The sequence below is a fragment of the Vespula pensylvanica genome, chromosome 16, assembly GCF_014466175.1.
Source record: "Vespula pensylvanica isolate Volc-1 chromosome 16, ASM1446617v1, whole genome shotgun sequence".
NCBI classification, from domain to species: domain Eukaryota; kingdom Metazoa; phylum Arthropoda; class Insecta; order Hymenoptera; family Vespidae; genus Vespula; species Vespula pensylvanica.
The window spans coordinates 2,788,864-2,801,798 of NC_057700.1; the positions used below are offsets into that span (position 1 = coordinate 2,788,864).

At 28.2% G+C, this 12,935-nt stretch overlaps 1 protein-coding gene across 19 annotated transcripts in view; it reads left to right on the forward strand.

Moving 5' to 3' along the window:
* The window catches only part of LOC122634859 (catenin delta-2), a 69,052-nt gene that overhangs the window by 27,087 nt on the left and 29,030 nt on the right, over positions 1–12,935 (forward strand). For 11 of the 19 annotated variants that reach the window (XR_006328493.1, XM_043824219.1, XM_043824221.1 and 8 more), the window contains exons 2-10: positions 3,106–3,182; positions 4,637–4,702; positions 6,200–6,241; positions 7,230–7,359; positions 8,547–8,829; positions 9,611–9,736; positions 10,004–10,063; positions 10,743–11,365; positions 12,505–12,892. Coding sequence is in view for 18 of the 19 variants with exons in the window: in XM_043824219.1 (XP_043680154.1) it covers positions 3,151–3,182; positions 4,637–4,702; positions 6,200–6,241; positions 7,230–7,359; positions 8,547–8,829; positions 9,611–9,736; positions 10,004–10,063; positions 10,743–11,365; positions 12,505–12,892 (1,750 nt within the window). In the remaining variant the exon portion in view is untranslated. The remainder of the gene's footprint in view (positions 1–3,105; positions 3,183–4,636; positions 4,703–6,199; positions 6,242–7,229; positions 7,360–8,546; positions 8,830–9,610; positions 9,737–10,003; positions 10,064–10,742; positions 11,366–12,504; positions 12,893–12,935) is intronic. The other 8 variants (XM_043824225.1, XM_043824226.1, XM_043824229.1 and 5 more) reach the window with 7 other exon arrangements.

Below are 12,935 nucleotides of genomic sequence, written 5' to 3' on the forward strand. Positions count from 1 at the left end.
AAAAAAAAAGGAAACGAAAAAGAAAAGATACGTGCTTGTTAGAGTGGAGCATGAATCATCGGACATTTTGTTTTGTTTTCTTTTCTTTTTTTTTTTTTCTGAATACGATCTCAAAAGTATTGCTATTAATGTCGTAGAATTTTAATAAAATTAATTTGAAATCGATCGCAAAAATTGAAAATCGTTTTTTTAATTATGTTATAAATAAAAATATCTTCTAATGTTCTTTCGATATAAGTTGAAACTTAAAAAAAAAAACAAATTTTCTTTTTTTACATTACAGAGTAACAAGCTTGATCGAAGGACGGTATAAAAAATGTATGACTTCATTAAAAAAAAAAAAAAAAAAAAAGATAAGAGAAGCAAAAAAGAATAAAGCGAACTTGACCTTCACATGTCCTCTATGTAATCCTGCAACAAAAAGAAAAAAATGCTAATGTCGACGAACACGTGTGCACCCTTGAACATTCATAGAGCTTTCTCTCTAGAGCCATATATAGCACCATAGAGAATATTTGTCGTTGAGGATTCATTGGACGTTCGTTCAGATTAAGATTATATTTAAAAAATAGAAAAAAAAAAAAAGAAAAGAGTTTAGATATTTTTAGTTAAGCACGTAACATTCGGGAATGTTTTAATTTAATTAAAAAAATTTCTAAATAAAATAGTTCGCCGATATTTTATATAATATATAACAGATGGTCAGTATTTATGAACGCAGATGCTAATTTAATGCAACTCTGACATTTAATTATTTGTATTGACCAATTATATCACTTATTGATACTATATTATAAATACTGTCGAAAATATTTACATATATTTACGATTTATTTTATAAAAAGACTTAATTAATAAAAATACTGACCGAATAAATTTCTTTTTACTACCTTATCGAAGGAAGAGAAATAAATAATAAAAAAAAAAAAAAAAAAATAAAAAGAAGAAAAATTAAACAAAAATGAAAAAGCAAAAGAAAAAAAAAAAAGAAAAAGAAACTGGCTAACGCTAAGATATTTGATGCCATATTTTACGAACTTTCGCAAAATTTTTTCGTTTCTATGTGGGTTATCTTTTCGTTAATTCGACGATATGCATATAGTTGTCAACGGTAACTCTAAGTCCTTGAAGTGGTGCTTCCGTTGCAGCTTCGTTGGAGCTCGAATTCATGCTTTTGCATACAAACTAACGAGAAAGAAACATATGTCACGAACTCCAGTTTCATCTTCGTCATTTAAAATAAATTGCTTTTTGAATATATATATATATATATATATATATATATATATATATTCTTTTTTTTCCAAACACAATATGAAGCTTTAGCCATCCATTCCCATCCATCGTGTTTGATGAAAGGCTACTGCAGCTCGTAAATATATATATTTTTTGGTTGAGTCCCCCATTCACAATAAAATAATAACAAGTTCTAAAAACTCCTTATAACAAAACAGTCATTGAAAATTGAATGACTTCTTCAATTGACATATTCATTTTTTAGTTCAAGTTTGAAAATACAATTTGTTGATTTTACGAAGAACTATGTAATATTTTTATAATGACCTCCTTGCCGATTATAAAATTATACTTAACGATTAGTATTGTTTAAGTTGTGGTATAAGTTTCACGTTATATAATTTTTTTTTTTTAAATATATAAACAAAAAAATTATATAATGGTATAATCGATGTATTACTTGTAAAACAACTACTCGATTAACAAACGTGTGAATTTAGAAATTTCATTCCCAATTTCGGCTCGTGTAATCGTTATCATGGATCATATATTCTAATTATAAGTTAGTTAGTTTGGATTTAATCTAAAAGTTGAACAATTAGTCGTGAGGAATTCTCTCTACGTTCCATAACTTATCTCTTAACTTCCGAATTAATTTCGACGAAGCGAGACTGCCGTTAGTTTCATGATACATACCTATATGCATATATAAATACATACATAAAATATATACGTACGTACATGAATATACCGGATGTTCAAAATAAAACGTTACAAATTTTTATCTCTGAAATAAGATTTCCTTTCTCTTCCTTTATTTTATTTTATTTTATTTTATTTATTTTTTTTTTCAACAAAATTATTCAGGACAGTAGTTATCCGCTTTCAAGAATGAAACATTGTGATACTCGTTGTTGTTTTTTTTGTTTTTTAATTTAATGAAACATTTCATATTTATTTCAAGGTCAATTTTGTTTTTTTTTTTTTTTCAAACAGGAACTTGTAGTCTTTTATAATGGCAACATGTTTTACGTGAAAGACGAAAAAAAGAGAAGCTTGAAATATTTTTTAATCCAGCTTTAATTTTCATTGATATTTTGTTAAATATTTTGATATTTTCGAAATTTGAAAAATGTCGATAACCAGCAACTTCATTTATTTTTTTATTTTTTCTTTCTCTCTCTTTTTTTTTTTTTGAGAAAAAATATAATACAAAAGATAAAAAAATGTTTATTACGGGCTAATGAATTTAATTTCAAGGACTATCTCTGCGCACTATTGCGTACGAAACACGTAGTATTTAATTAGCGTTTAATTATTATTTCCTACATTCTTCTGACGCGAATTTGCGTGAACGTCAGTCCGAGCGTAGACATTAGATTACGCAAATAAGAAAAATCTGATCTATTAAAATTCCACGAACGTTTGAAAAATTAAAATATTTTTATTCATCTCTTGCACCATTCCTCTTCGAAAGCTACGTGATCTATTTTGTCATAAATATCTTAGAAAATTTAATCTGAATCAAAAATATATTTTAAACATATATGTTGCTATTACAAAAACATGTAGTTTTCTGTAAAAAAGAGAAAAGAAAAAAAAATAAAAAGAAAAGAAATTGATCATGAAATAAAACTCGATAAATACCGTAATATTTCATAATGTTTTCCCGTTGTAATCGGATAACTTTTGTTTGAAAAATTATTCAAAATAATTCCGTGTTTACGACATAAAAATGCATAACGTTTCGTTTTATATATCCGGTATATATAAGAGTAATAATAATAATAATAATGATACGTATATATATATATATATATATATATATATACGTATTAATATATAAAAAATGTATCTTCTTTGTTTCAGGATTACCATCGGACGTTCCTTAGCAAGAGATAAAAATCAGCTGGTATGTCAAATAATCAGCTGGTTGACTCCTGTCTGTAAGTGTATATCGTATCCCAAGTTTTTTTTTCTTTTTCTTTTTCTTTTTTTTAAGCAACTTTTATTATTATTATTATCATTTATTTATTTATTTTTTTTTACCAAGTCGAATTCTTTACTTATGCACATATCCAATTAAACATCCTTTTAATCACATTTCCCTTTTATTGATAATATTTGTCCTTAATTAAAAAAAATTTTATATATCTATCGTAATGATCGTAGAATAACATCATTTTCATATATTCACGCTGAATCATTAAATTTATGTCGCTATTCTATCAATCTCACATAGCATTTTACTTTCATTAAGAGTATAATTTTATTTATAATATTTATTTTTTTTTAACTCATGCACAAAATATAATCCGTTAATCATTAATAAGCTTTTTAATAGTATTCAAAGCTAGAACGGATATTAGAACGTTGTTAATATACTTCAATGGCGGCGCGAATTTTAAGTGGAGAGTAAAAAACTATCGGAGATTATAAATAACAAGTTTGTTAATGAATTTTTTAATCAATTTAATTATAGGTATAATTAATTATTAATTAAAATGTTAATCCTCTATAACTTCGAGCTATATAATTTAACTTGGAGTATATAATCTTTTTTTTTTTTTTTTAGGTTTTATTGAATTTTTTGAAGCAAAATTAATTGCTAATTTGTGTTTGAAAGTTAATGTTCATTAAATATAAGTTATGTTTAATATAATATAACTCATATTATTATGAATATACTATTGTAAATATACTGTTGTAGATATAAATAAATAAATATATTATACTATACTATATTATCGATAAAGTAGACTATCATAAATACTGTAAAGTGTATATATAAAATATATTAGTAATACATATTTATATATTCAATATATAATATATCTATACTAGTACGAATTATATCAGTTTTTCACGTTATATTATATTTTCTTATACGTAAAAAAAAAAGAAGAGAGAAACTTGAGTTATAGAGGGTTATAAATAACAATTATTAAAAATTCTTAAACGAGAAACATAAATTTAATAAAACGTTTTGGACATTTTGAATTATAAATGTTTAATCAGTCATTGAACGTTATTCTTTTTTATCGTCTAATCTCATTCGTTCTAGCGACTAATCATAACTCACTAACTCTTCTGATGAAACTTAAACGGACATATATCGACCTGTTGTTCTTTCATTCTGTCATAATGTAATACATAAACGTACATCACTTAAACGCAGTGCTGTTTATCATCAATAAAAAACAAAGTTGAAAAACTAATGCAAATTTTCTATACGTAAAAATTTATTCAGATAATTTTTACAGATTTGATTACGTCGAATATTATACTTATTTGGAATTAAACAAAAAATTGTATATATCTTATAATATATAGAATATCTATGATATATGAAAACAAAGTTATTGATGATAATGGTAATTCTGTTAATTATTCATGTTAGGCTGGTGAATCGCCGGATTGAGCAGAGACAGGAGCACAACATAACGCGCACTGAGATAACGCAGAGGTGACTAATCGCACTTTATATGAAGTTAATTCTTTTGAAATTGTCTGTGTGTATGTGTGTGTATATATATATATATATTATGTATATATCTATCTATAGGTGTATATTTGTACAGTTTACGTAATCAATCGATTTAGTTTCTTACGTCATTATATTTATCGTTTTTTACGAAAAATCTGTCGATAAAGCTGTATATATATATATATATATATATATATATATATATATATATAGATTTACTTTGTATATTTAATATATATGTACATTTGTTTTATATATATATATATTTATTGTATGTATAATATATATTTGTTAACATATTTTACACACATCATTTTCAAAAGGAACGACTTCGTCGCACTAACAACATTTATCCGTTCATTTAGCATGCGTCATTTAGCAGAGTGCTGACGAAATGAGATGAGTAGTTAGACTAATTAGTGATACTCCTCCAATGTTTTCCTCCTTCCTCCTATGAAGTATCATATTCTGTATAAACGGTGTGACACGTTTAAACGGATTCTTTATTCGTCGTCGAAAAAAAAGAAAATAAATCTTTGTAGGTCATAAAATTAATCGATTGTTTCCTTAAAAAAAAAAAAAAAAAGATTACACATTGATCGATCGCTTTATTTTAATAACTTGTATTTATCTATTTATTTATTTATTTATTTATTTATTTATTTATTTAGTTGACGTAGATATCGTGCATCCATGTTTAACCCTCTATAACTATAACTTTCGAATTTCATCTAATAAAGCTATATGTCTGTATTTCTTAAATTTTATTTTTATTTATTATGTTCATGAACATTTAATTTTTCTCCCTCTAATTTCGATAAAATTAAGATTAGTTTAAAATTGGAAATAAAAAGTATTTCTTATATTAGCGTAATTTATGTACTATATTAATTTATGTTATTACAATCATATATACTGTAATATATTAACTTTGAATATACTACATATTATATATTACTATTTATATCAGATAAAACTTATTATAGTATAGTACAATATAATATAACAATATATTATTTTATACTACGCTCTATATTATACTAATATCTTGTATATTACATTAATCATATACTATACTAAATTTTATTACCTGATATATAACCAGTAATATAGTATAGTACAATTATTATATTAATAAAAGAGACACTGTAACTTTTTTCTATTATATAATTCTTATGTAAAAATTAAAAAAAGAAAAAAAGAAAAGGAGTTATAGAGGGTTAATGTAATTTTTTTGATTGACCTCGTGTGTAGTTGCTCGGTTGTGTAGCGTATGCTCGAAACTATCGACTTTGCTTTAAGAAGAAAATACTTGAGAAGAATTCGATAGTACGTATATCGAAAAAAAAAAAAAGAAAAAGAAAAAAAATATATATATATACATATATATCCATTTGATACGATAAAGGAATAAGATTACATGTTTTATTTTGTTGGAAATAATTTATATAATATCTACTTTGTTATTTCTTTTAGACGCGTACTTCAGGACAAAGGTTCCGACATGCCACAGTATACGTGAGTATATTATGTATATATATATATATATACATACTTTAAATTTATTTATATATACAGTGTTTCATTTTAAACGTATATGATCAAATATCTTCGATTATATTGGTTTCATAAACGATTATTTTAACTACAAATTGTTATATCTTCGAAGGGAATAATCGTAACTTTTTTATTTGATTGAAAATCATTCGTTTATTTTATTTTTTTTTTTTTAAGTCTAACAAAAATTGTAGAGAATATATATACGAATCGAACGAGTAAATACGATGTACTTTATCGTCCATATTCCATCGAGTTATGACACTTATAAAGTTTAACAAATTGTGTAATCGCAATAATGCGAGATAAATTTCCCCGAAAAAATTTTATACAATCAATGAATTCGTAAATCAATATTTTTTTTTTTCTATTGTTTTCCTTTATTCATTGATTTATTTATTCATTCATTTATATTTGTTCATTCATTCATATCTTCAACAGTAGTAAATAACATTATCGTGATTATACAGTTTGTTAAACTTCAAAGCGCCCAAAACTCGATGAAATATCGATTACACGATATACCGTGAATATACCTTCTCGTTGAATTCGTATTAATACATTTTACAACTTTTATTCGACACAAGATATTTATTTTCCTAAAAAAAAAAAAAAAAAAAAAGAATGACTTCCGTATCTTAACAGCAATGATTCTCTATAAAAATCATTACGATAAATATTACATATTTACTTTTCAAAACTTTTCATAATTTGTATATGAAACGTTTGTTCGTTCGTTTGTTTATAAAAAAAAAAAAAAAAATAGGATCTATCTATAAGAGATATTTCTGCGAATCGTTTAAAATGAAACAACATTCCATATATAAATATATCGAAATATTAGAAATATTCTCACGTTATATATATATGTACATCGTTCGTTCGTTCGTTCTTTCGTTCGTTCGTTCGTTCGTTCGTTCGTTCGTTCGTTCGTTCGTTCGATTTTTAGCGGACAGAGTGACGCGGACTATCATGGAAGTAACGGACAAGCGGATACACATTCGTTACACTCATCTCATCTGTCTGTCCAAGAGGATCCATTGCTCATCCGAACTCATAAACAACAGACTTCACAGCAAGTAAGATTTCGACGTTACTGTCATGCTCGATTCCATTCATCTAAATATTAGGCTACCCTCGAGAATTCGTTCGTTTTTCTTTTTCCCTTTTTTTTTTTTTTTTTTACTTTCTTTCTTTCTTTCTTTCTTTCTTTCTTTCTTTACACACATAAAAATCGTAATATGTTTGTTTCAGTAAAATTTTCGTCGACGATATTTGCAATGTTTTCATTTCTGATTTTTTTACGATACTTTTGTTTGTTTGTTTATTATTTATTTTTTTTTTTTAGAAGGGCAGGGATTGCACGATTTTTTTTTTAGGATTCTTCCATTTTTTTTCCTTTTTTTTCTTTTTTTTTTTTTCTTTACATATGTATGTATTTTTCTTTTTTTTTTTTTTTTATTGGCTTTTAGGAATTTCAAATTTGAAAGTTTGATGTTTGATTGCTATGGACGATAAAAGGGAACGTTCTAATTTTTGTCTCGTTTAAAAGTGAATCTGTAATTTCGAATGATTTCTGCGAATAATTAATAGATTGAGAATTAAGCGATTAGCGGATTAATCGTTAGAAACTGATTCTGAATTACATCAGTCATTAAGATTATTGTGCAGGTTATTGATATGATTCCTGATTAGCATTAACTGCATTTAGAAACGTTAGAATATAATCGTGGAGTATATCTAATGGTTGTAAAGCAATGAACGAGTGCCTTCTTTTTTATTTTCTTCTCTTCTTTTCCATTCGTTTAAATCGTTTGCATATGAGTTAGTTATAGTTTAGAAATTTTCTAACACGTCAATAACGTTATGTATCATAGATTATTTCGAATTAACATAGACATTTCTAATGCAATATAAACGAGTTTTAAGAGCCAATTTAATACGATATTTTTCACATTATTCTTTTTTTGTTTTCTGTTATCAAGAAATAACTGAATAACTAATCGTTAATCTTGCTTATCATTTATCTAATTTTTACATCCAATTTGATACAATATTTTTTTACCTAATCTTCTTTCTTTTTTTTTTTTTTCTTTTTCTTTTATAAAGGACTTTATTATTAATTCAACATTTGATCCTGTTTATCATTTTAGCTTATCATTTAGAGCCAATTTAAAACTTTTTTTACTTTTTAAATCCTTCTTTTCTTTTTGTTGCAAGGAATAATTTATTATTCCTCTGATTTTTGATTTTGCTTATCATTTAGGTAACTACCGTGACGAAAGTAGTGCGTGAGGTTTCACACATGGAACCAGATCCAGGTGCAGTCAGTTACATGTCGGTGCCATTGATGTCGCAAGAGTATCAACATGCTGATCCGAGATATCCAGCGGATCCATACATGGTCAGTTTTGACCATTACGATCCATACCTTGGCTACCCTCCGCAACCTGGTTATCCAGGTCCTCATGGAATTTACATGCCACGATCGCATTCACCACACAGCCCGCATAGTCCGTCAGAGCACAGTCGTGCATCACCACCGCATGGTACATAATCGATCTCACGTATTTTCATAGAGAAATAAACCGACTATTAGCAATACGGGTCATTCTACATAAAATTGATTATTCTCAAGGCTAAACTTTGTAAATTTTTTTTTCTCTTCTATTTTTTTGTTTCTAATTGTTTTTTTTTTTTTATTTCTTTACTTTTTTCTCTCTTTCTCTTTCTTTTTTACCCATTTTTCTTACATATTCGTCGGAGGAATATTATCCTACAATCTCGCTTAGAATAATTTATAGATATATTAAATAACGTTTATTGTATTGCAGTAAAGCGTTAGAATTTTTAAAGCTTTTCCTACGTACATATTTTATTTATTACAGATTATAAAAAGATCGTTTCAGTTTACAACGAGATTGGAAATATCGACTTTGATATTCTATAATAATCCTTTTACTCCGTTTAGAATAATGTTTTTACAAATATTAAATGACGTTTATGCAGCTAAGAATGTTTTTAGAATTTTAACAATTTTCAATTTTCACGTATTTCAGAGAATATCTTTCTTTTTTTCGATCGTATTTATCGAATAATTCGAGTCTCTTACTTTATATTACATTGATTAAATATTACTTGAACTGTTTACATAAATTTCATATTAATATGTAAAAGAAAGAAACGAGAGAGAAGATAGTAAGAGAAAGAGAGAGAGAGAGAGAGAGAGATAGAGATAGAGAGAGAAAGAAAGAAAGAAAGAAAGAAAGAGAAAGAGTAAGAGTATAATGACTTTTTTTCTTTTTTTTTTTTTCACATATGTATATATAGAATATCTGCGTAAAGCAGCACCATTCGTCGAAGGTGGTTACAACGACATTGACCCAGGCCTTAATCCGGCTTTACAAGATCACTATCGCATCACTCCAAGTCCTGGCGGTCCCGGAGATCAATATGGTATAACTATAAGTCTAAATATATATATATATGTGTGTGTGTGTATATGTATATATGTATCTATATAGATATACATATCATATATATACACACATATATGTTCGTGTATATATATGTATATGTATATATATATATATGTATATATATATATATATATATTTTGCAAATATTTGATTCGAAAAGGAACATTATTATTGGCATAATTCACTTTCTTATCTCACTTCACTTATCAGCGACGTGTTCTTTGATGTTTTCTGTTACTTTTAGATCAGATCAGCAACTCATGGAATATGGATGACTCCGGCGAGCCTTCACAACATCCTCATGGTAGGGCCACTCATTATATTTATTATTTATTTCATTATCATCTTCGCATATTCGTGCATTTACACATATGTATATATACTTATTTATTTATTTATTTATTTATTTATTTATTTATTTATTTATTATTATCATCGTTAGTTTGTATCGATCATAAAATACGTATGTCATTCATTTTCATGCATATTTGTTTGAGCGAGCAACGTTTTGTCGCATTATTTCATAATCCCTTTCACTTCCCTTTCCTTTAATCAATCTCCACCCTCTATTCACCACCCATTCACCGACACTCGTCACTTCGATGTAATTTTTTTTTTTTTTTTTACCGTATCCCTTCTCTCTATCTATTCTCGGCCTCGAGTATCCAGTAAGGATTTCGATCGATGAAGATAATGCAAGTGAATTATGCTTTTCGTAGCAGCAACATCAACAATAACAACGGCAACAGTAACAGCAACAACAACAACAGCAACAATAACATCAACAACGGCAACAGCAATGCAGTATCAGTCGTAGCAGCTTCGTGTTTGATGTTTCTCTTTTTTCTTTCTTTCGTTTTCTTTTTCCTTGATTTCTCTTACTTTTCCTAAGAAAAAAAAAAAAAAGAAAAAAAAAACATACACAAGAAAAAAAAAGAAATAAGAAGCGCAACATATCGTTTAACCCGACGTTGTAATTGCAGATGAGAGTAAAGTGGCCTATGGTTACGTATCTCCGTCCCCATATGGACCAGTAGGATACGGCCCTGGCGTTGGGGTAGGTCCAGTGCCAGTTCCTAACGATGTTCCCGGATATGACGAAGGTCATCCGATTCCATTGTCGTCTGGTGTACCACCTGGTATATTCGAGGACGAGGTACACCTTCAACGATTACAATCCGGTCATCCGGTCGTTCCTGGAATGGCATCGCCCTTGGACGATGATCAAAAATCAATGAGATGGAGAGATCCTAATTTATCGGAGGTTATCGGTTTTCTGAGCAGTCCAAATAATATAATCAAAGCTAATGCAGCTGCCTATTTGCAACATCTTTGTTATATGGACGATCCGAATAAACAGAAAACACGTAGTCTAGGAGGTATACCACCCTTAGTGCAATTATTGGATCATGACGATCCCGACGTCTATAGAAACGCTTGTGGGGCGTTACGAAACTTGTCTTACGGAAGGCAAAACGACGAGAACAAGAGAGCGATAAAGAACGCTGGTGGTGTACCCGCTCTGATTCATTTGTTGCGTATGACGCTTGATGCCGATGTAAAGGAACTTGTAACCGGAGTACTGTGGAATTTGTCTTCTTGCGAAGTACGTATCTTTCTCTTATTTTTTTTTCAACCATTTCCTTACTAAAACTTGACCGTAGAGCTATCGCGTTGAACGCTGGAGGTATACCAAAGACGACTATAGTCATTTAACGTCGAACGCTTCCTGTATACTAAACATGACTATAGTCATTTAACGTTCGATTCTCGCTGTATACCAAAGCCGACTATAGTCATTTAACGTTCGATCCTCTCTGTATACCAAAGATAACTATAGTCGTTTAACGTTCGATTCTCGCTGTATACCAAACATGACTATAGTCGTTTAACGTTCGATCCTCGTTGTACGTTAAAGGTGACTGCTATACAGACAAAATTCTATTTTACATTCTATTTTAATTAAGAACTCTGTGTGAACGTAGCTTATCCTTTATTTTATTCTCATTTATGAAAGTTCTATATTCATGTCATATAACTCTGAATAAGAAACCATTAATTTGCATAATATGAAGTATCGTATGTTGCTCTTTGCGGTAAAGCGTTATACTCCGTGATTCAACTGTCTCATAAATCGTTAATCAATTTTATGGTAGCGAAAGGATTATTAATTGAAACAATAGATATTATTTATTAATTGGTCTTAATCGTCGCTTTCAATCGTTTTTATAAAAAGATTTTTTCTTTTCTTTTCTTTTCTTTTTTTATTTGAATTTTTTCTTCTTTCTCCACAGTTAGACATGCACATTGTTGATCGTTCTAAATTATAATTAACGAAGCCTATGCAACTTGTATAAATTATTATTTATTACATTGTATATTATTTGATTATATATCGACATTAACAATTACCCAGTAATTTTTAATTTAATTACGAAACGTTGATTCAATTATGAAACCGTTTAAACGCATTGATAATCGTCGAACAATGGGTTAATAAACCGGAATAATTATCTATTGCCGTTAACAACGTTAACACGTTAATATATATACATACATAGAATCTATTCGATATATCAAATAGATTCAAACGAGTTATTATATTTTTATTCGTTCGTTCGTTCGTTCGTTTGATGAAAAAAATCAAAAAAAAAAAGGAAGAAGAAAATGGAGAAATAAGAAAGAATAATAAAAAGAAAAAGAAAAAAAAAACAGAAGAAAAAATGAAAAATACATATTTTTCAGGATTTGAAACGATCGATCATCGACGACGGAGTGACGATGGTAGTGAAGAATATAATAATACCTCATAGTGGCTGGGATCCAAGTTCTTCAAGCGGCGAGACATGTTGGTCGACGGTATTTCGAAATGCATCGGGTGTTTTAAGAAACGTCTCTAGTGCTGGAGAATACGCGAGAAAGAAGTTAAGGGAATGTGACGGACTCGTGGATGCCCTTTTATACGTAGTGCGTTCCGCGATTGAAAAGTCGAACATTGGGAATAAGATAGTGGAAAATTGCGTCTGCATCTTAAGAAATTTAAGTTATCGGTGTCAAGAAGTTGAAGACCCGAATTACGACAAACATCCGATACAGTCGGCCGTGCAGAACAGAGTTGCGGCACCAGTGAAAGGTGAGAATTAATCCAACGTTATTTATTTCTTTTTTTTTTTTTT